The sequence below is a fragment of the Astatotilapia calliptera genome, chromosome 11 (genome assembly GCF_964374335.1).
Source record: "Astatotilapia calliptera chromosome 11, fAstCal68.1, whole genome shotgun sequence".
In the NCBI taxonomy this organism is placed as follows: Eukaryota; Metazoa; Chordata; class Actinopteri; order Cichliformes; family Cichlidae; genus Astatotilapia; species Astatotilapia calliptera.
In genome coordinates, this window is record NC_137432.1 from 23,287,401 (window position 1) to 23,309,651 (window position 22,251).

At 44.1% G+C, this 22,251-nt stretch overlaps 1 protein-coding gene across 1 annotated transcript in view; it reads left to right on the forward strand.

The window, feature by feature from the left end:
* Positions 1-209: 209 nt before the first annotated feature.
* Positions 210-22,251, forward strand: part of adamtsl4 (ADAMTS-like 4) — a 35,521-nt gene continuing 13,479 nt past the window's right edge. The window contains exons 1-5 of the mRNA XM_026184297.2: positions 210-493; positions 1,993-2,056; positions 5,196-5,782; positions 6,574-7,264; positions 19,209-19,311. Of these exons, the coding sequence (XP_026040082.2) occupies positions 471-493; positions 1,993-2,056; positions 5,196-5,782; positions 6,574-7,264; positions 19,209-19,311 (1,468 nt within the window). The 5' untranslated portion in view covers positions 210-470. The remainder of the gene's footprint in view (positions 494-1,992; positions 2,057-5,195; positions 5,783-6,573; positions 7,265-19,208; positions 19,312-22,251) is intronic.

The window sequence follows — 22,251 nt, forward strand, 5'->3', positions numbered from 1 at the left end:
CCATAGTGAGTGTGTGTTATGAGCGCGTTTTAGGCTGGGTGGGGGTGGGGTGGGGAGGTTGTTTTTCATGTGTGAAAGAGAGGGAGAGTGTGTGAGAAAGTTGTGTAATCTGTCCATTTTTTGTCCCCCCCCCCCCCCCCCTTCTCTGTCTCTCTTTCTCCCGTGCCCCCCCTGGCGCTGTCAGGCGTCACACTAGTTTATATTAAGAACCCAAAGAAGTTGTCGAGTGAACGGCACTGAAAGAGAAAAAAACGAAACTCTTCCCACTCTCCAGAAATCACGGGGAGTGACTGTGACAGGAGGAAGGGGACAGAGAGAGAGAGAGAAGAGAGAGAGAGAAGAGAGCTGAAGTCCTCGCAGGACTTTATCACGTTTCTTTCAGGGCTCCGCAGATCGGATTAGACAACTAAACTGGACTGATAATTATTATCTGTGAGCGGAGTCGGGACCGTGCGGGAGACTCTTGGAGCATGCAGCTCGGTTTGCTGTTCAGGTAAAACTTCTTCACGTCTGCTGCACCCTGCTGCTTCTCTCGGTCTGTCCGTAGAAAACACCACATGGGAGACTGAGTCCAACTTTGTGCGCAGAGTTGTTTCAGAAAGTTGTTTTTGTTTTGTGGTAAAGTTTGCGGTTTTACGCACGATGCCCTCTTGTTGCGCACTGGGCGCTGTCCAGGTAATCTGAAAGGAATTCACCCAAAGGCGACTGTTTGTTTTTTTTTAGCTCGGAGTTCCCTCTGTCTCCTCGGGGCAGATTTTTGGGAGTTTTCTCCACTGATATAATTCTCTTTCTCCCTCTGTTCCCCTGTCCCCGCTGCTCTGAGGTTATTCTACAATGTGCCACTGTAGCGGCGAGGGAAACGTGGACCCGCGTAGGGGGTCTTTACTTCGGCCTGAGCGGCTCTGTTGTGCGGGATCTTTGTGTTTTTCGGGGGTAATTGTGTAGTCTGGTGTGGGGAAACGTCCAGAGACCGCGGCGGTGCACCACACTGGGTAGAAGGGACCAATTACTCTGACTACATGTGGCTTGCGGACTGGTGATTGTGGGGATGGTTTGGTTCTGGTGGTGAGCGCTGAAAGGTCCATCTTAGCAAGTTGTTTAGGATCGTGTTCTCGCTATTTTCCTTGTCAGATGGAAAGAATTTATCCCTCTTGTTTCAATACACTTGTCTCGGTTTCTATGATAATTATAGACAGACTTTGAAACAAGTGTATTATCTGTCTTTTTTTCCTTTTTCCTTTCTCAATGAATAGTGAGACTTCTACGACTCATGTGAGGATTTAAACTACTTTTTCAGGTGAACAGCTTTTGCCCAGCCCAGTCAGCGACTCAACATAATCCCCAGTTGTTGCTTCATGCCCAATTCAACAACTCCAAAGCCACCCCAGCCATACAGCACGTCTTTGAACGTCACACCTTCGAATTAAAAGTAGCTGAAATTACAAGATGATTTCGGATGTTGCAACTTATTGAGCCCGAGAGCGTGGCAGCTGTGTGTGTGTCTCTAAAAACCACATCCTCAGGGTGTGTACACACGCAGGGAGAGGCATGCAGAGGGAAAACATGCTTGCTGTTAAAACCCATTAGTTTGTTAGCACCTCCCAGGCTTTCCCAGATTGATTGAGATGCTTGCCTGTGATCCTTGAAGGGGGAAAAAGAAACTTTTGTTCACACCCATTTGAGCCCACAGGCCACCCAGAGTGGGGGAGAAAGGGGCATAATTGGTTGGTAAAGTACACTTAGGTCACTGGAACATTTAATAAGGTGTTTGGGTAACACTTGTAACACCTTTTAAAACAAATGTACACTGAAGGAAAAGTTTAAGAAAGCTGACAATCCCTCAACAGGGACTAATGAAAGTCTTTAAGTCTGAACATTATATAGCAGGTCATGGATTAACTGCGTGCTTTACAAAAGACCTCATTCAACCTGCTGATATTTTAAATCCTGTATATCTCCCACTTTTTTACCCTCTATTCTTTGTCCCTCCAGGCTCTATGTGCTGTGGAGCTTTGTGGTGGTCACGACCTCCGTGACCAGGACTGCCAAGAGGAAGGTGAGCCATGAGCCATTAGATCGTTAAGTTAGCTCAACACAACAGTTTCACTTCAGAGGGGTGAAAGGTGACAGCAGTTGAAAGGACAGGTTCACCTTCTCTTAAACGTCACTCACATACTCATGTACACTGAAAGAGTTACAGGACATGAAGGCGTCCATCCTGTCCTTACTGCCCGTGAGGACGTCCAGTGAAAGACAAATAGCAAAATATGTAGTCATCATGCTTTATGCAGCTATTGTGAGACTTTACCAGTCAAAACTGAACAAATTAAGAGTTTTGGGGGGATTAACATTCCCTCTATGATTTACTTTAGCATCCTCGTACTGCAACTAGGCGAGAAAAGGCAGTCAGGGGAGAAATGCTGGAGCCTAAAGTTTGCAATTCACTACAGATCTCAGCATCTTTTAATTAAACAAGAACAGCAACCCTATTTTTAGCACTTTGAAGATGAATTTAACAGATGATCAGGCTAAGACCAAAGCGGACATGTGCTGCTTGGCCCAAAAATTCATTACAGAGTAAACAGATTCAGCAACACACAGCACCACATTGGAAACTAGTTGCTCATTACTGTTTTATTGCTACATTTGCAAGCTAAATAGGTTAAAAAAAAAAAACCTACATTATTAATAAAACTGCTTTTAATGCCAAGCATGATGATGATGGACCTGTTGCATAGCTGTAAAAGTAGAGCCAGGTTCAGCTTTAGTTATTGGATGAGTTCTCTGTGGCATTAGCTTCTTTCAGGTGAACATCACACCTGCGTTTCACCACACAGGAGGACAAAGATGCTTCTCTACCTATGAAGCAGCACATCTTTGGAAAGAACGTCTCTTGAAACATACAACAACCATAAGAACCAAAGCTTACTGACTTATAATGATCAGTGTTATATTCAATCAGTCGTCCAATTTGTGCGTCGCTTCGTTGACCTTTGTGTCAGACTCCTCTCATTTGTACTGTATTGTACATGTGCACATTTCTTTCTCCCTTTTTTAGCATCATTGTTAGCACTTTATTCACGTGAATGTTCTTTGTAAAGAGCTGCATTTTTATCTTGAAGGCCACAAGCCAAAATGTGTCTCTCTGGCAATAAGATGAAAGCGTAAGATGAAAGAAGGAGGAAAAAGTTCTCTTCCACTGGAAACCCACAGTGCCACTAATGATTAAAGCCACTCTTTAACTGTAATCTGGCCGTGTGAATATTGTTTTTAAAAAAACGGCTTTAAAGGGCAAAGTCCCACCAGTGTGATCTTGGAAAATGACTGCGCGGAGGGAAGACATATCTGCACCCCTGACTGGTCCAGGCCTGGTAGAGGAGCAGTGTCGCTGGAGTTTAACCAGTAGCTCCAGAGGTCGATGGTGGCTGCTGTGGGGGTCACTGCACGGAGCTCGTTAATGGTCCCATTTATGTGGCAGCTGTGTTTGATGTCACTCATTACGACAGCGCACGCCTCCCCACTGCCACACACACACATGCGCGTCTCGACCCCCTCCTCATCCTCCTCACTTCTTTCTCTTTCTTTTTCTCCCACCCTCCTGCCATGTTACCCCAGACCAAGACAGGAACTTTCTTTTTTTTTATAATCTGGTGGCGAACTGGAGGATCAGAGCATGCCCGCACATGCGCTCAGGCTTACATTTGTCCCCTCTCTCCTCTGTCCACAAACAGTTTGTACAAGATGTTTACTTGCACATTTCTGCCAATTTAGACATGCATTTACACACTTGGAAAGAGAGAGGAGAGAAGCAGAGCACAGATTCACGTTTTGATTCGTTCTCAATGGAAACTTTTGTTCAGCTCTCATGTTTGCAGGTCTGCCAACCAGGCCAGTGCTTCAGTTATGAAACGAGAGGAGAAACATTTCTTTATAACCACAGAGGAAGAGAGCAAAGCCTGAACTGGCACCGACATACATGCATTCACACACATTCATATGTACAAACAAGACTGCACAGAGCAATCAGCCCTGATTTTTGTCATTTCTGCAGTGCGTCCATACGACGCCGGCTCCTCCTGCTCACAAGCTGCTGGCAGGTGCCCGAGTCTCTCCTAAGCCTCGGCGAAGGATAGTATGTGTAGGATTTATATTTTGGCCCCAGAGGAAGGAAATTCATGAGACTATAGCTCATCAGTGAACTCTGTTTCTGTGAAGAAAAAGGATTTCGAGACAGTTTGGATTTTGCAATGGCAGTTATTACTGAGTTAAGAACTTCTTTAAATTATTGTCAGGATTTGCAAGTTTCACCCTTTGAGTCAGAGGTGCAGCTGCTGCAGTGGTTTATTGGAGCACTTTAGATACTTAGCAAATTTTCTTTTACCTTTATAGACTTTTTTGACATTCAAATCTTTAAAAAACTAAATAGCTGCAGCAGTTTATTGAAACATAGAATGTAGAAATACAGTATATTAGAGTTTGTGCAATTCTCATGAGCTTGTAAGTCAAGATTTGGTACCTTTATTCTTAAACACAGAATGAACTCTCTGAGGCAGCTTTCTCACAGCGTCTGTAAGTAGTCTTCAGGAATAGTTCTCCAGACTTCTTCAAGGACTCTTGAAGAGCTCTTCTTTGGATGTTGGCTGCCTTTTGTTCTGTTCTCTGTCAAGATGATCCAACACTTTTTAGTAAAGTGGAGGTCCGGGTTGTGGGGAGGGTTTTTAGTGTATTTGCAGTGTGGGATCGTTGTGATGCTGAAAAACGAAGCTGTTGCCAATCAGATCCTTACCTGATGGTATTGTATGGTGGATTAAAATCGGATGGTACTTTGTTGCATTCATAATTCTATTAAGATATTAAGACCAGAGAACTTTTGTTCAAGACATCTTTAAAATTTGACAACAAGGTTTTGCTCTTTGGAAGAGTAGCTTGAGTATGTCAGTAAAGGTGATCACTTCATCAGAAACAGTTTTATTATGTTTGTTTAAATCATAAATTGTTGCTTCATATATGTCACACTTGCCCTCTTTGATATAATGCAATTATTATTAATATTAGTAGTAGTAGTATTAGTATTATCATCATCGTTTATCTTTGATACTCCTGTTTGGATTTTCTTCCGTTGAATGAGATTTTAAGATGTCTGTCTGATCTTGACACCGCTTTTTATTGACAGCTTGTGTGTGTTTGTGTCTCAGGTGGCAGGTCGAAGGTCCAGACAGGTGTTTGAGCCTGCAGCGGGCGTGTGGTCAACATGGGGGGAGTGGTCAGAATGCTCTCAAACCTGTGGCGTGGGCATCTCACAGAGGAGCAGGAAGTGTTTACCTCCACCTCCTCCGCAGGCCCCTCCACTATCCCACTCTCCACCAAACTGGGCAGGTTATCTTCCCGGGGGCGTCGGAGATCCTGCCGTCTCACCTGTGCGTCCCTATTATCCTCCTCGTTACCCTGGGCAGCACCACCTGCCTTATCGCTCTACGTCAGTCTCCACCAATCAAAACCCAGGATTGCCTCTTTATCGGGACACACCCGCTGAAGGAGGAGGAGGGCCTCCCATACCAGCGCAAACCAATCGATCACCTCCTTTGTACCAGCCAGAATTCTCCTCAAACAATCAAGACCCCGTGCCTCCTGTTTTCAGATCTCCCTACCGGGCGCCAGCACACGGCTACAACCAGCCAGCACGGGTCATCAGGCGACCAACCAATCCTGGAGCACTGAGAGCAGGAGGAGGGGGGAGCAGAAGGTCGGTCTCCACCAGCCGGGAGGGTTTACCTACAAGAAGGTTAGTGATTTTAAAAAAAGACCAAAAAACACAGCTAATTTTACTTAAAGAGCAACAGTTTGGGTGCACCACTGCACCTGTAACCCACCCAGTTGTGACGTAACAGCGTAACAAAACACCTTGAGGATGATGACCTATAAACCACCAAGTCAAGAAAAACAAGGTCCAAATTTAAGGATGCTAATCTACGTAAGCTTCTTTCCATCACAGTTATGGCACGTATCAAAAAAACCCAAAAAACAGAACATTTACATTTTGCCTTACTCAGCACTCTTGAGTTCGCTTTTTCCAGGAAAATGTCAAAGGAAGTGAGTTTTGCATCGCTGGCAGTAGCAACGGCGGTTTGTTTAGGATAAATAGACGGACTCGGTTGTTTGGATGGGGAACAACAGCATCGCCGTGGACAAAAACACAAGAAAAGATTGATCACTGGGCGTGAGGGAAGGTGTGATGTTACAAAGATGAAAGAAACTGCCGGTTTGTTTTCAGAGTAATGTTCGACTGACATGTTGAGGCTTCATTCAGGTGCCATTAGTTAAACCGCTGACATTGTTTAAGCATTACAGGGTTTGTTATTATGTTTCAAGCTTTGGGAACTTGCCCATCTCTGTTTCTGGTATCTACTGTATTATTACATCATTACGTCTGTTTTTTGTCATCCAGACAGGCAAGGCATCACCCTTCCCGCTCACCACAGGCTGCTGGTTGTGTGTCGTTTATAATAAATTTACTCTGCCTCTCTGTCTCTTCTCCTTCCTCTTCTTCATCTGCCTTTTCTTTTTGACCCTCAGGTCTTCCAGCATCCGTCCAGGTCAGTTTGGATACGGCAGAGTTCCCTTCTCTCTGCCTTTGCATCGTCAAAACCGCCAAGCTCGCCACACTGTGAACGGCACTGAAGATGCCACAGTAGCGCCCGAACAGGCTGCTCCTGAGGACATCACAGAGAGTAACAGGGGAGAGGAAGAGGAGGCTGAGAGGGGTGAAAGGGACAGGCAGGAGGAGGAGAATGCAGAGCGGGAGATTTCTGAGACACCTGCCGCAGAGAAGGTGCCCACAGTTCCCACCATCCGCCCTCTGCTGCGACCCTCTCACACCCATACACAGCACGGGAGGGCCAGAGGGCAAGTCCCACCCTCTCGTCCCTTATCACGTTCCTCGCTACCGTCTGTCTTCAGTAACCGCCAACGGTTTGACTGGAGCTCCGTCACTGCCCCACCTCCACCTGTCCCTCCTCTGTCGCGGCCCTACTCCCCTGCAGCCGGTTCACCTTTTTCCCCACCTCTCCACCGCAGCAGCCCTGTGCACAGAGACAGGGAGCTCCACCCGGCCTTCAGTCCCCAAGCTCCACCTGCCGGAAGCATCTACCCCTTACAGCACCCGCACGTCTCACACCTGGGGATGGAGTCAGGCAGAGAAGGTGGGGCTCCTCGCACGTACACATGCGCAGGGCCGGAGAAGGAGTACCGCAGGTGTTTCTCGCAGGTAAGACCTAAAGATTGTGTCCAAATCTTCACCTGTGAGTCTTCAACACACAATTAATTTTCCACTTAATATACCGGCTTCACACCCAATCATTCAGTATACAGTCGCGCTCGCTTCGTATGCGTGCAGTGAATATTTGATAGGTAGACTATTCTCCAGTTTCTCCAGTTCCAACAGTAGCTGGTTGTCTCTGAGCACTGAGACGGAAAATGCCTCCTACTGCTTCCGCTACGCCATACCATTTGTGTATTCTGGGATACAACCAGAACACACATTTACTCCAGTGAAACTACACAAGAAAATTAAGCACATGTGCATGTCTTTACAGCACACATACATGTGAGTATAAACACTGTGGGTGTTACTCTGGGCAAATGCACATCTGGCTCGGGCCCTGCATTGATTGCCGTCTTATGATTGGGGTTGCGACCTGCTCCATACCTATCAGTGCAGCACAGTGAGAGCTTTATCTGAGCAGAGAGCTGCCAAGAAGAGGAGCCAGAGACACCGTCGGGCTGCTCGTGCCAGATGGGCCAACTCACTGTCAACGCACAGGTGAGAATCTGGGGTCGACCTTGCAGCAAATCAGGCTTCACTCAGGCGAGAACGCTGCACTTGATTTCACTCAATTAATTGTGAGATTTAGAGTGAATATTGCGGATAAAGTTTCCAAGCAGTACAGCAGGTATTAGGTGTATCTATGGTGCCATTTCAAGCTGACCTTACTTGTTTAAAAAGGGAAAATAACTCAAAGCACAAAGGCTCTGCACATATGATAGTATTTTCAGCCATCAGCTGCATTCAGCCTGGTAGGATTACAATTGGCAAGCTTAGACGTTTTCCACCTCTTGCTATGGCTGCTGTAAATTAACAGCAGACTTCCACACAACCTTCGGCCATCGCTGCCATTTCTCAACTATCAATCAGTCAAATCTGGTCTCTGGAGAGGGCGACAGCACATGGAAATTTACATATTTCAGCTCCAGTAGCCAAAAAGCGTTAACTGTAGTCAGGCATTTATAAAAATACCTGATTTATAGACACTGTGTGATACCTGAGGATCAAATTAAAATGCTTTCGTGCACGTGGCAACAAGTATCCAAAGCTATTGTTCAGTTTTCTTAGCTTTTCAGCTGCTTTAAAGAATGATTGGAATTATATGAGGACTAAACCTTAGATACATGCGTAAAAGCTAACCTCTCCCTCTGCAGATGGAGAGACGATTAAACAAAACTGAGCACTCGAATCACGGCAAAAATACCCAGGGTGACATGTGACTGGGTTATTTATTCCAGCAGGTCTATCTTAAGTGGGCGCGCAGGAGGACGTGATAAGACTGGGCTCAATGAACGCCACACTCACATGCGCACCTACACCCTCCTGCCCCCACAGTCCACATCTACAGCTTGCTCTCATCAGAGTGGAAGTAGACACTCGAACGGGGCACTCACGTTGGCACTCACAATCCCTTGACTTTTCCCTCTGCAGATAATTTGGCAGCCTCTCTGCACTTGTCTTTTATCCCCCTATCTTTCTTTCCTTCTGTCTGTGTCCTGTTCAGTGCTCAGTCGTCCCCATTTTAAAACAGATTTAGTAGCTGGCAGAATACATGACCTGTGTGTGCCAAGAGTGCTAATAGCAGTCCTGTGATGGCTGAGCCTGACTCATTGGGTTACATATTTACCCAACATTAGCCTCTGTTTCAGCCTCTCTTGCTGCTCCAGTAGATTGTTGGTTTTATGTGTCTTAAAAATAGGTTCAAGTCCTGCTGAATGCAAGACTTTGCCCAGGCTTGTATGAACTGTATATATAATGTGTGTGTTTGTAATTCAGGGAGTGAGCCAGATCTGGAGAATGACACATGCTATTATCTATTAGGTGTGTTTGTCAAAACACGGTGTGCCTGAGGCACATTGCAAGTGTGACTGGCTGTTGCAGTGAAGCAAATGGGGAACCAAGAGAGGGACAGAGGAAGCGAGAAGGGCCAAAGGTCAGATGTGCAAGATGTGTGCGTAAGTGTCAGAGCGAGGGAATAAGGGGAGGGTGGTAAAGGAAGTGACGCAGTTAAGTAGTAGTGAAAGGGAGTACTGTTTTTAGAAAATGTGCCCATAGTAGTGGGAGGGCGAGCCAAAGGGCAAGGGAAGTAAAAAGGTGGGGAGGGAGCAAGGCGGTGAAGACAGAGAGATGGAAAATGAATGAGTGTTTTGGTGTGGAAGGATGGGGACAGAGGTGTAGAAGGAGGCGTGGTTCACTGAAGCAAAACAATTGACTTGGATGGAGAGGAAGAAAAAGATTCTGCTGGAAGACGAAGTTTGTGTCAAAGGAAGAAACAGATTCATGGAAAACTTTGTGTGTGTGTGTGTGTGTGTGTGTGTGTGTGTGTGTGTGTGTGTGTGTGTGTGTGTGTGTGTGTGTGTGTGTGTGTGTGAGCAAGAGAAAGAGTTTGGGTTCGTGTGTGTGTGTAACAGGAGAAGAAGTTATTCTGTGTGAGGAAGAGCGGAGGAGAAGGTGAAATTTGAGAAGAAGAAGAGGGGAAAAAGAGTTAGAAGCAGACGCGTCACAAAGACACCTCCTGTCCCTTCCTGTCCGAGGTCTTTCTAATAAATTTCTGCGATCGTCTAAGTGCTCCATCTTGTCTCGGTTCCTCTTTCTGTGCTTTACATGAGTGTAAATATTTACGTAGAATGACTAACAGTGAATACTTCTACACCAGAAAGTCAAGGAAGCGCTCCTCAGACCCAATGATGTCATTTATAGTCACGACCGGCAGGACATCCACCTCGCACTTTCCAAAAAACACAGTTTTATTAGTCCTAGTTTAGTGTCCTCTCTCTATATCCAGTTTCCTCTTAATTTATTGTTCTTGTCATTGACCTAAACCAGTGTTTCTTCCTTTACTGTATTCCTCAATTTGGAAGCCAAGATAAACTTCAGTCCTCACCAACAAAAGGCTCTGAGGTGAGATTTAAGGTAAAATCAGAAAACTCCTGCAGTGGTTCTGTGCCCACCCGTCGGTTACAGAGCCACAGTTTGAGAACCACAGGCTTAAAGCAACATTATTTATGACCCTCCTCAAACCGAACTCTTCATCTTGATGAGACAATAACACAAAAGATAATGCATATAATGCTTTTATGTATTAAAATTTCACTGATTTCACTCCTATATCTGACCCACTTCCACAGCACTGTGCAAAAGTCTTGCACCACCCCTCATTTCTTTACAATTTGCTAGGAAAATGCAAAATAGTATTGATTTATTACAACATATACAAACATGCCTGGAATACTTTTGGTACTGATCCCCAACAGCACTGGCAGAAATGCTGCCCTTTCATAGACGGCTGTCGTCCCTCTCTCCTGACCTCCTCTGTACATATTATGATGATTAGAAACACAGATTTTTCAAATTTAGATTAATCACTCCATAAGTTTCCAGTAATTTTCAGCTAGGTTCTTCTGTTTGCTGTACAAATAAGTACAATTTTATTCTGGTCAAACTGCATTTTTTTGTATTGTCAATTAAAGAAATAGAAACAAATAAGATGGTTTTCTAACAGGCTGCTGGAAACAAAGTCCCTAAACATATAATTTAATATGGTTCTTTCCCATTTTGTGTGTTATGTGTAAACACAACACTGGTTCATCCTAAGTTAGGGGCTTTTTTTTATGGTTGAATGATTCATAGGTCAGTGTTAAGTGTCTTAACAAACTAAAAAAAATCCTCTGAAACTGATCTGGTACAGGGAGTGGAATGAAAATGGGGAACTTTGAAAGATTTTCTAAACTATCGCTCAAAACCACCAAAAAAAAGTAGTCTGGTTCGTTGGAAGCAAAATATAAAGAAATGAGGGGTGTTTCGAGACTCGACACAGACACAGCACTGTGCGTTCTGGCCATCAAGACAAGCACACTCCTGTTTTCAGGCTGCTGCAGCAAGTCAGATGATCTAATCACACTCTGTCATTACAGAAGTGGTATTAAACAGAAAATATATTATGACTAACAGAGCTGAGGGGCCACACTCCTCAGCTCTAATGAGTGTGTGCTGGCCCTGCCACGCTCACTGCGGTTCCCAGGAAGTGACAAACGGGCCCAGATGTGGTGGGTTGTGGCATGAAACCACACACACTCATTCACAGGGATCTGAGCTTTATGTGCTTTAGTGCATTAGCAAGCAGAGCTACCTGCTTTTCTAGAAAACAACAGAAAAGCAGGTGCTGCCTGCTTCGCCTGCTTTTAACAGCTACTGCGTCCTGATTACGTTCATGTTCCTTTGATCTCTTTCGGTCTGTGTTTAGTTAGCTGAAGAATTGTGAATTAAAACCACAGAAGTACAACTGCCAAAGAAAAAAATATAACTTTAGAAACTTTTATTTGGGGGCAAATCAATAAACTTTTTAAGCCTTTTTTGATCAAATTTGGCTGATGGCTGCATGCTTTCAAGAATTTCAACATTAATTAACGATGTAGGTTGTTATTTGTTGGGTTGCGCACTTATTTGCACGGTCATCCAATGAAATGCAGTTTTGTCTGATGCCTCCTTCATCTCCCAGCATGCTCAAGATGACTTTTAGCATCAGTCCTCAGATAACTAGAACTAAACTTAAAGCTAAAGCGAGAGTTGAGAGAGAGTTGTAATAATCTCACCATCTACGTCTTTGTTAAGATAATCAAGTAAATGTTGAAGGAATTCAAGCTGAAAGGCTCATTAGATAAAAACAAGGACATAAATATATATTACAAAGTCATATAGAAGATGTTCCAGTAGAAACAATCTAAATGCCATATTACATCACCCTCAGGGACATCTCAGCTCTTAAAGATGAATGAAATTAAGCATCAGCAGCTCGGAGGTGAATTCACAGAGAGATCAAATATTTCCAGGTTCAGACGGTTGGACTCTTGCTGCCTCTGTCGCTCTCTCTTTCTGAGGTCCAGGTGTTATTAAGAAAGTGAGGGTGATTTCTAGGTATTAAAAACATTCTGGTTTAAAAAATATGTTGTGGATTTGTAGAGCTGCTACATGGAAAGTGAAGCATGGAAACTGGCATTTGAGCACAGCTTTGGACTTGTTTATTGATCTTGTGGCCACAGTGTTCTCTTCTTTTCTTTGCTCAAACCCACATTTCTCCCGAGGACAGCATCAATGTTACTCGCCATTCTCCCGCCTTCACTCGTTGCCTGTTTTTTGATTAGTGAGAAGTATTTCCTTTAGGGGACTCATGACACCCTCCGCCCCGCCAGGTCATAGCTGAAAGCTTCCCTATGAAGAGGCGGCACACGGCCTCGGTCACAAGATTAGGCACAGAATGTTAATCACTCGGGACAAACCTATACACACACATATGTCAGCGTATGTCACGGATTTGCATGCACGCAGAGACTGATTAGTCGTGCTGCGAGGTGATTCATGGCTGCAGGGGCCGGCCGTCAGTTGTTTTGTCTGCATTGTGCTGCAGTCATGCTTGAGGAATGACCGGCCAGCCTTAACCTGTATTCAGGCGATTTTGCCAGCTGTGCAGGCGTGGGCTTCAGTGGTGAATAAATGAGCAATGAGCAAGATGATAGGAGTGTGTCTTCAGAGGTTTCTCTGCTGAGACACGCATGGCGCTAAAGGTAGATCCCGACCAAGCTGCGGTTTGGCCTGTGTTATTGGTGGATTTCGACCTGTCACTTGTCAGTGTCAGAGTATATCGTGTCCATTATGCAGCAGTATAACATTTCTTTAAACATAACAAAACTGTGAAAGGTGTTAGAGGTATTTATCCAGCCTTCAACTTCATCTAATTATCTGGGCAAGAAGAAGGCACAGAGAACAGACAGTCTGACAAAGGATTATATATATTATACATATTATATATACACACAGAGGTGAGACACAGGCACAGGCAGTAATTAAAGTCAGACAGTTGCAAAAGAGGGAAAAGAACAAAAACAGAAAGTAAAACCAAATCAAGATATGTGAGAAAATTAACGTTTAAAGTGAAAGTGAAAGCAACTAAAAGACAAATAACGGAAACAAAGAGACATTGGAAAGTTAATATACACCCTTTTCAACTTAATAAAGTATGAACATTCATATTGATACACCAGAAACCTGCATCTGGATCCAGCATTGGTCACAGGGCTGTTTCCAGGATTTGTTTGAACTGGGGTGACGTGTCGAGGATCAGAATATTTAATAAGAAATTCAATCATTTAAAGTGACTAAAGTAAACATACCCCTTATGCCGAATGACACTTTTTAGATTCATATGCAGTATATAATCAGATCATAATTATTGATTTATGTGTATTCGTTGATGTGTATATCACTTAAACGTTCCAGCTTTTATAGTATATCAATAAGTGTACTATAGTATCTTAATGGATAGGTTGATCTAAAATAATGCAGGATTTGGATTATTTGGATTAGCAAAGTAATAAACAGAAGACAAATAAATAAGGTTTAAAATAAATGCTGTAGAGAAGAAAATACAACATTTGAAGTAAAAGCAGAAAGTAGCACAGCAAAGATTACCCAATTAAAGGAAAAGTACTTCAAACCTGTACTAAATAGAAAATCTACTAAGTGGCATTCCTAATGGTCCTGTCCAAGCTTTTATCCAATGGAACTGCCCAGTGTAGGGTTAACAGTACTATAGTCCAATGGCGTTGGTCAGGACGGTGCCAGACAATCTTCCCACAACCCCCAACTACCACCACCACCTATTCATGAACGATCAGTTGGGCTCCTTAAACCTTAATTCCTAAACAACATCCTCACTTAAAATTAAACATCACGTTTTGCTTTTCTAAAACTTCTAATTTTAACTTGGATACACAGACTTTTCTGTATTTTTGTGCTACTTTCCTTTAACAAATGCGTGCCGAGTATGGAAAGTTGAGCACAAATGTTCCAGGGACTGTTAATGATGACTATGATGATGATAATGAGCATTATTATTATTTAAATCCTTTGTTTGAACAGACTGAGATCTCTTTTTCAAGAGAGGCGGGTGTACAGAAATCACACACACAAACCGATACCGACAGCCACACAATGAAACGACACATTATACGTGATTACAAATAAAACATGTGTAAGGGTAGTTGCAGATAAATAAATATAACCTTTTGAGATGTTTCAGTGAAATCCGAGAATGTAGCTACAGAGTTTGTTTTTGCAGCTCATTCAATCCATTTACAGGCAACAAAGTATTCAAAGATGAAATCATTGATTAAGTCACGTTGCCGTGGTAAGTGTGTGTTTCAGCTGTGTTGTGTTAAGGCTTCGGCTGTTGTGAATGTGTGATGTGTTTCTGTGGCTCAGAAAATATTGACCGAGACTCCTGCAGCATTTAATGTCTTCTGGCCGGTGTTCAGCTTCCAGGTTCGTTGTTGACGTGTTAATTAAAGCTGCGTTCCTCTACGGGGCCTAAGAATGCGTATAAGTAATCTTAACTTTCTGAACTAAATGAATTGTGGTTTTCATAATCGCATTTCTTTTACAAAATATCGCGAGCTGGCTAAAAGCAAAAGGTTCCATATTTTGTTCCTCTGCAGAACTCATTAGTGTAATCTGGGTGTTTGTTTTACATTCGAGGCTTTGGCTTGTGTGGCATTTTTGTGAGTGTGTGCAGAACAAAGCCGTCACCCCGTCTGCTCCACATGTTCTTATATATGCTGCGCACAGATCTCCCCCCCAGCCTGGGCAGTAAAACACATCTATAACCTTCACAGCTACCGTACAAAAAACACTAACTGTCCCTCTTTCTCCAGCTGCATTCACTTTACTCTCACCTGCTGCTATACGCTAGTCTGTCGCTCAGTCGCAGACATTTTTTTTGATCTCTTGCCTCATTTCTTTTGTGTTTACAGCACAATCTCTGAGCTGCTCTGACTTTATCAGATATGTTTGGTAGTATTTCATTAAACTCAGCAGCGAGGGAGTGGGAAAGTCCACTCTGGTAGAATTTGAGTCTCATATTAGTGGTTTTGGCCTTCATTTCTGTAACACAGCATTTCTTAAGTTAATTGCTGAGATCCGTAATCTGCAAAGGAAATTAAACACGCAAAGAAACAGAAGCAATCAGATGATAATCAAGGTGTTACACAAACCCACCGGTTAACCTGATCTGTGTGGGAATCTCTCCATCTATCATTCCTTATCTTGAAAGTGTTTTTGCCTTGTTGGCCCATTTAATAACCTCCTTTTCCCCCCTCCATCCCTTATGAGGAGATTCGCCCCTCGCCCTGTGCTCACAGTATACCACTCCTTACAATTACACACAAATTATCCTCCAGAACCATGAAACACCAGAGAGCACGTCGCCTTCTCTCTTCTGCTTTTCCCCTCAAACCATCTCCGCTTTCCTCCCCTCTCCCTTCGGTCCATTGTCTTTGCTGACATCCTTACACACCCTAGACATCTTTTTTTTAGAGCAGAATCCACTCCTACCGTCTTACATTCTTTCTTTTTACATTCCTTTTCCCTTTTTTTCTGTACTGTAGCATCCCACGTCTGCACACTACACCCTGTGCACATGTGTGTTTGTTTATGGGGCTGTTGTCCGTTTAATGTTTGCAGGCGAACACATATGCCCTGCGACATGGAGCATATCCAGTTTAAAACAGGGCTCTGCTTGTTTATGTGCAGCAGAAATATTTACAACCAGAACCAACCGTGTTTCACACACAAATCTGGGCAGATTTGCACGGTCCCCTGAAAACATAAGGTCGCATACGTGCGCTGACCTTTAAGGAGCCCGTATTCGGTTCTAAATTCAGTGGCTGTGGCTCAACACATTCCTTTATAAGCGGCCTTAACCAAATGTGTATCATATCACCCATAAATTATGCCAGGTTAAGTCTGTTTTTTGAGCAGCGAGGACATGCGGTAAGCCGTACCACATAAAGTTTCATGAGCTGGTTTCACACTTTGACAGAGGGGAAATACGAGACATCGCAGATACACACACTCACACACCAGTATGAAAATGCGGGGGGGGGTTCAGCATCAGAGAGTGCATGCTTTGATGGTTTATCCATGAGAATCTTTTACACTTTGTCGCAGAGGATGGTTCACGTGGGAAATGTTGCTCTGTGTGTGAGTCTGAACCTTAGTATTCGCTCTCCCCAGACGAGCTGCTAGGAACTTTCCAGCTGTTTGTGACAGCTGTGTGCATGACGAGAGGTTCAGAAAAAAAAATACAAGAAAGAAAAAGAGGAACGAATCAAAGAAAGTAAGAAATGAAAGACAAGAAGATTGCAGAGCTGACAGAGATTAGAGTTCCAAGGAAATCTGAGAGCTTCGTGTGTGTGTGTGTGTGTGTGTGTGTGTGTGTGTGTGTGTGTGTGTGTGTGTGTGTGTGTGTGTGTGTGTGTGTGTGTATGTGTGCGCGTGTGTATGTGCGTGTGTGTGTGCACACTCCTCGGGCAGGGTGATTGTGGTTTACCACAGAAGTGACACCTGATGAAGCTGGTGGGAGTTTTAAAACCTGTTATTTAACTAAAAATGAAAACAGTGTACGAGTACGAGTAAAAGCAGAGCGCTATTACTGACTAAATGCACTGCCCTGCACGTCTTTTAGATGTTGATGGTATCTGTGGTCATTGATTTATTCTCCAACAGGACAGTGATGCCAAACACAGAGCTATCTTCAGCAAAAACAAGAAAAATTAGTTCTGTAGCAGATGGTCTGGCCCTCACTGAGCCCTGGTCTCAGCGTGATGCGGTCAGTCTGGGATTGTGAGCTCTCCAACTTTAACACACTCACCAAATACCTTCAAAAGCTGTGCAAGTGTACCAAAGACAAGTGGCACTTGTTTAAAGGCAAAGGGTGTAGTTTTTTTTTTTTTTTTCATTTTTACAGCACTTTTCTGAAGGACTATTGATAAATGCCGAGTGATAAGGATTATTTTTTTAAAACAAAATATCACAGGACTGTGTTCAAAGGAAATCATTACATGGCATCTTAAAATTATGGATCTTGCTGGCAAGTAACTTATCAAACACACTTTAAAGGCTGATTCTGTTCATAACATTTATGGACAGAGATTCAAGGCACTGCCAAGTGGCATGGGCTTTTTGGTTTGGTGGCCTCAGGATCACCTCTCTTTTGGAGGATGATGTGGTTCTTTTGGCTGGATTACGTGGCGAGTCTACGCTCTCAGTTTTTCAGCCAAGTGTGAAGCGGCAGGAATGAGAACCACCTCCCCAAGTCTGGTTCTCAGCTGGAAAAGGTTTCAGTTGCAACTCCGTGAGTTGCCCCAAGTGCAGGGGTCTAAGTATCTACATTCCAACCCTCACCTATGGCCACAAGACGTGAGTAATGACCTACAGAATGAGATTGTGGATACAAATGGTGGAAATGAGCTTCTTCCGAAGGCTGTGTGGGCTCTCCTGTAGAGATAAGGTAAGGAGCTCGGGGAGAGGCTCAGAGGAGAGCGGCTACTCCTCCATTTGAAGGAGCCAGTTGAGGTTGTTTGGTCATCTGACTAGGATACCTCCTGGACACTTCCTAATTTAGGTGTTTCAGGTATGTCCTACCACGAAGCAACCCCATTGTAGACCCAGGGCACACTGGAGAGATTATCTCAGCCTGCTCGGGAATGCCTTTGGCTCCCCCCACAGGATGAGCTGGAGGAGCTGGCAGCAAGAGGGAGGTCTGGGCATCTCTGCTTAGGTTGCTCCCTCCAAGACCCAGACCCGGATAAGCAGCAGAAAACGGATGGATTGATAGCAAAGCAAACTCTCCTCCTTTTTGACTACAGTGGGAATCATAATTTAAAAAATGAGCTTTTTGTCATATCGAGCACAACTTTAAACCAGTGGCTTAATTCCCAAAATCATCTGGAAACTATTTATTGAAGCCAAAGAGCAAGTGAGATGAAGAGTTATATGATCCCTTAGACTTCCATACAACTGGAAATCTTTTTGCAGCCAGTGGAGTCGCCCCCTGCTGGTCATTAAAAAGACTGCAGCTGTAAGACAACCTGGAAGCTACGTCAATCTTTATGTCTGGAAATGAGTAATTGCACTTATTGTGGCTACTTCCTCCTATTTATAGTCTTAATTCTAAGTAGGGCTAACTGACTTCTTATTAATTAACTTGAATCAATGAGTTAGTGGCATTTTAAAGTTATGACAAGTTAAGGCTGAGCATTTACTGTATAACCATTTTAAACCAGGCAGGTTTCTAATGTGAGCCATGGACTGAGGCCCTTTTCGTAAGGCAGTAAAGATGATAAATGTGCTACAGTGAAGAAGAAACTACAGTCTAATACAAATATTTGAATTTACTTTTTGACTCCAAATATTTTTCCTGATTAGCGCAGCATTTAATGGTTTTTCTTCTTAAAAACACTTGTGTGTGGACTACAGCAAACCTCAGCGAGTCATAGCCGCTGCAGCGTAAACCAGCAGAGTTGTGTCTGCCTGATGTCTCAGCTGTCGTTTAAGTGCATGTATGATAAAAACTGTTTCCACTATACGGCTCCACAAGGACCCTTCTTAAGCGAGCACAAGCTTGACATGTGTTCTTACACACACACGCATAGACACACACTCGTACATGTGCTCACACAGTCACTCACATTCTGTGGCCATGCACCGAAAGCCACGGTGGATTTATGTGAGCAGCCGTTTCCAAAAAATCTATTATTTCCATATGGTTCTTATACTCTCGCACACTGGCCAAAGCAGCATGGGGAGTGCTTGTGTGAGTTTTTCTCCATAACAGCATAGCGTGTTTGTGCTTACCTCTGTGATGTCAAGTTAATTCTTCCCTTCTTTATTAGCTGCTTGTCCTCAACTTTTCCTCACTCCACCCTTACTTCCCCCAGGGACTAGGAGAGAAACAGCCCTCTGTGTAATCTGTTGTCTTTCACATCAGTTCAGTTTGCGGCATTAATTGTTTTACCTCTTTCTCTCTCTCTGCTTTGGTGTTTCTGTCCTGCAGGTGTGCCGAGGAGGTGTGCTGGACTCCAGGGCGGAGCAGTGTGCGGCCTTTAACACCAATGAGTTCATAGGTCGATTGTACAACTGGGAACCTTTCACTGAGGGTGAGAACTGAGTCAACACACATGGTAGTTTAGTGGTGAGCTGCACAGTGCATCAATGTTATAAAAGGCTTATTGGGGGAATTAAATGGTATCATGGGGGAGGCGGGGTTGGGGGGGAATGTGTGTTTGAGTGAGTTAAATATGTCTCTGGTATGAGTGTGTCCCGGCTGACCTGCGCTGCTTGCCCAGCCCACCGCAATCCCTGCTCTCTGTCGTTTGAGCAGGCCAACATCTGCATGCAGCTTCGAGGGTGGTGAGAGTCAATAGAAACAGAGAATGACTGGAACCCAATCTGCTTTGATTCTTTGCACCGAACACTTTCCCTCCTCTGTTTTTCTTCTCATTTGTCCAACATCTCCCTTTCTCCCCTCCTCTCCTGCCAAGTTTCTCCTCCCAACTCTGACTAAGCACACGGATTCCTACTGGGTGAGATAAAGAAGGAGAAAGAAGGACGGGGAGAGGGAGGTGAGAGGTGATGGGATGCGAGTGTTTTGTCACATGACCGCTGGGAGCAAACGGAGACAACGTGGCTTGCGTGCGTGTGCGTGCGTGCGTGTCTTTGTTTCTTCACACAGAAGTGTGCAGCTCCGTGTGTTTGTTTACTCTTTGGTTAAGTGTGCAAAGGTTCGCAGCAGTGGAGCTTGTCTTTGTTTTCCAATGCTGGAGGCAAAGAAAGAGAAAAGGCTCAGCGGATATTTGAGGAATTTGAACGAATAGGAAGGGTGAATATTGCTTGCATGGAGCTGAGGGAATCGAGGAGGGAAAGAGAAGAGAGAAACACAGCTGTGGGATGATATCAACAGTATTTGTCATTAGAATTAGAAATATGTGCTTGAGCCTGTGTGTATTTGTGCTATTAACATATTGGCAAGAGTGCTTGTGCTCTAGATGAATAGCTTAATGGATCTCAGATAAAACAGAAACAGGAGGGGAGAAAGCGTTTGCTCATTCGTGTTTGTGTGTCCGTCTGTCTTTGCACTTGTGATTACTGGATGAGCTGGATGAACTCCTTCGACCCACACAGACACTGGGGGAAGCACAGACCCAGTAACAGTAGATCAGCAACACCACCCGGCCTGCACACAAGTACATTAGTTTGACAAATTTTGTCAAAAAGAAATACACAGTTAGCACACTAGTCCAAATATAGACAGCACACACAGCTGAGAACGTCGAGTCAGTAGAGTTTATTCATTAAAGCGGAGCACGACACGCGATCGATACAGTAAAAGTTAAAGTAGCTCCAGTTAATAGATTATTTAATGGAGCCGATGAAAGCAGTTCAAAGAGTTCTCCCACTGAGTGTTTTATCAACTTCCAGCCCACTATCTTGATTTTCCATCCTGTTTAAGTTTGCTGTTATCACTCTTGTTTTTGGTCGCAGCAGGAAGCTGTTTTTAATCTTAAAGCTCCATAAACCGACTGTTTATGGAGCTGCTGAATACTGTGGAGCAGTTGTGGAATCAAAATAGGCTGCATGCACTTTTGATTGAGCAAGGACCCCTATGGCCAAAAGAAACTTCTTTTCAAGCTGGGGTCATTTAAATTTGGAGATCCATCTCTGTTCTGGGACCTCGCCATGCTTTCATGTGCGTAGCTGGGGTGGAGGTGGCTTGCAAGGTGGCTTGCAGGTTCTAAAGTACACTACATGGACAGCCCCTAATCTTGCCACAACTGTATAAAATCAAGCACCTAGCTACTCAGTCTGCTTTTACAAACATCTGTGAACAAACGGGTTGTTTCTTAAGAGCTCACTTGATGCGAGTGTGATATTGTAATAGGATGCCACCCTCACCACAAGCCAGTTTGTGAAATTTCTTCCCTCCCAGATATTCCATAATCAGCTGTAAGTGGTATTATTGAAGAGCGAAAGCATTTAGAAACCACAGCAGAGGGGCAAACCACGTAAAGTGCTGAGGCGTAGAGCGTGTAAAAGTCACCAGCGCTCTGACTCAGTAACTCCAGCGCTCCAAACCTCCTCTGGCATTAACATCAGCACAGAAATTATATGGGTTTCCATGCCTCAATAGCTCCTGTAGGTGTAATTTGTAGGCAGCCCAGTGCTTTTGGCCATATAGCGTAACTGTAGGCAGGCTAAAATAATTAAATAGCATGGCAGGTATGACATTTACCAATGGGATGCATGGAAGGTGTGCAGATCCCATCACTTGGCATGTTGAGAAATGTATACTTTGTTGAGAAAGTATGAATTTAGTGCTTTTGCTCTGACTTTCTCTTGAAACAATAAACCTCTTGAAAGGCCCGCAGACAGGAGCGGGTGGGCATGGATAAAAATCCTCCTCAGTGAACCTATTGCAGTGTTGGAAAAACCCTAAATCGGTGTGAAATGAAAAAGTAACACAGTAAAGCATACTGTCTGAGCATAGTTTAAAAAGATAATTATGAGTTTTTGTCTGTTATTTGTAACACTCATACTTGCATACTTACTTGTACTTGCAGCCAGAAAAAATAAGCCCATGAATGGCTTCAGATCATTTTTTCCCATTACCTGAGGGAAAGGTCAGAGAGTGTGTTTCAGCTGAATGCCTTGTGTTTCCCAGGGGAATACAACATGTCAGCCATGAAGGCTGTTTAAGATTTCAGTCAGACTTCGGGAAGTTTGAGGCGGATCTACAGATTAATTCTGTGTGTTTGCACCAGAAGTCATCGGCGGGGTATCAGCTGGAGTCAAACTGTCTGCATAAACACACGGGAGCTTTCCTTTTACCCACTACCAGGTTTCTGTGCGTTTGTGAAACGGGATTGGGGGGGGGAGATATCGCTGCATCCTGAATTGAGCTGCTGTGCGTCCTTGCCCTCTGCTTCACTTTGGGTTGTTTTAAACTGATGTGTCCTTGAGGTCTGCTGAGAAGAGGAGAGGGCTGGATAAGGGGGGGGGACAAAAGGGCAACCTCTGGTAGGGGGGAGTTTATGGGAAAA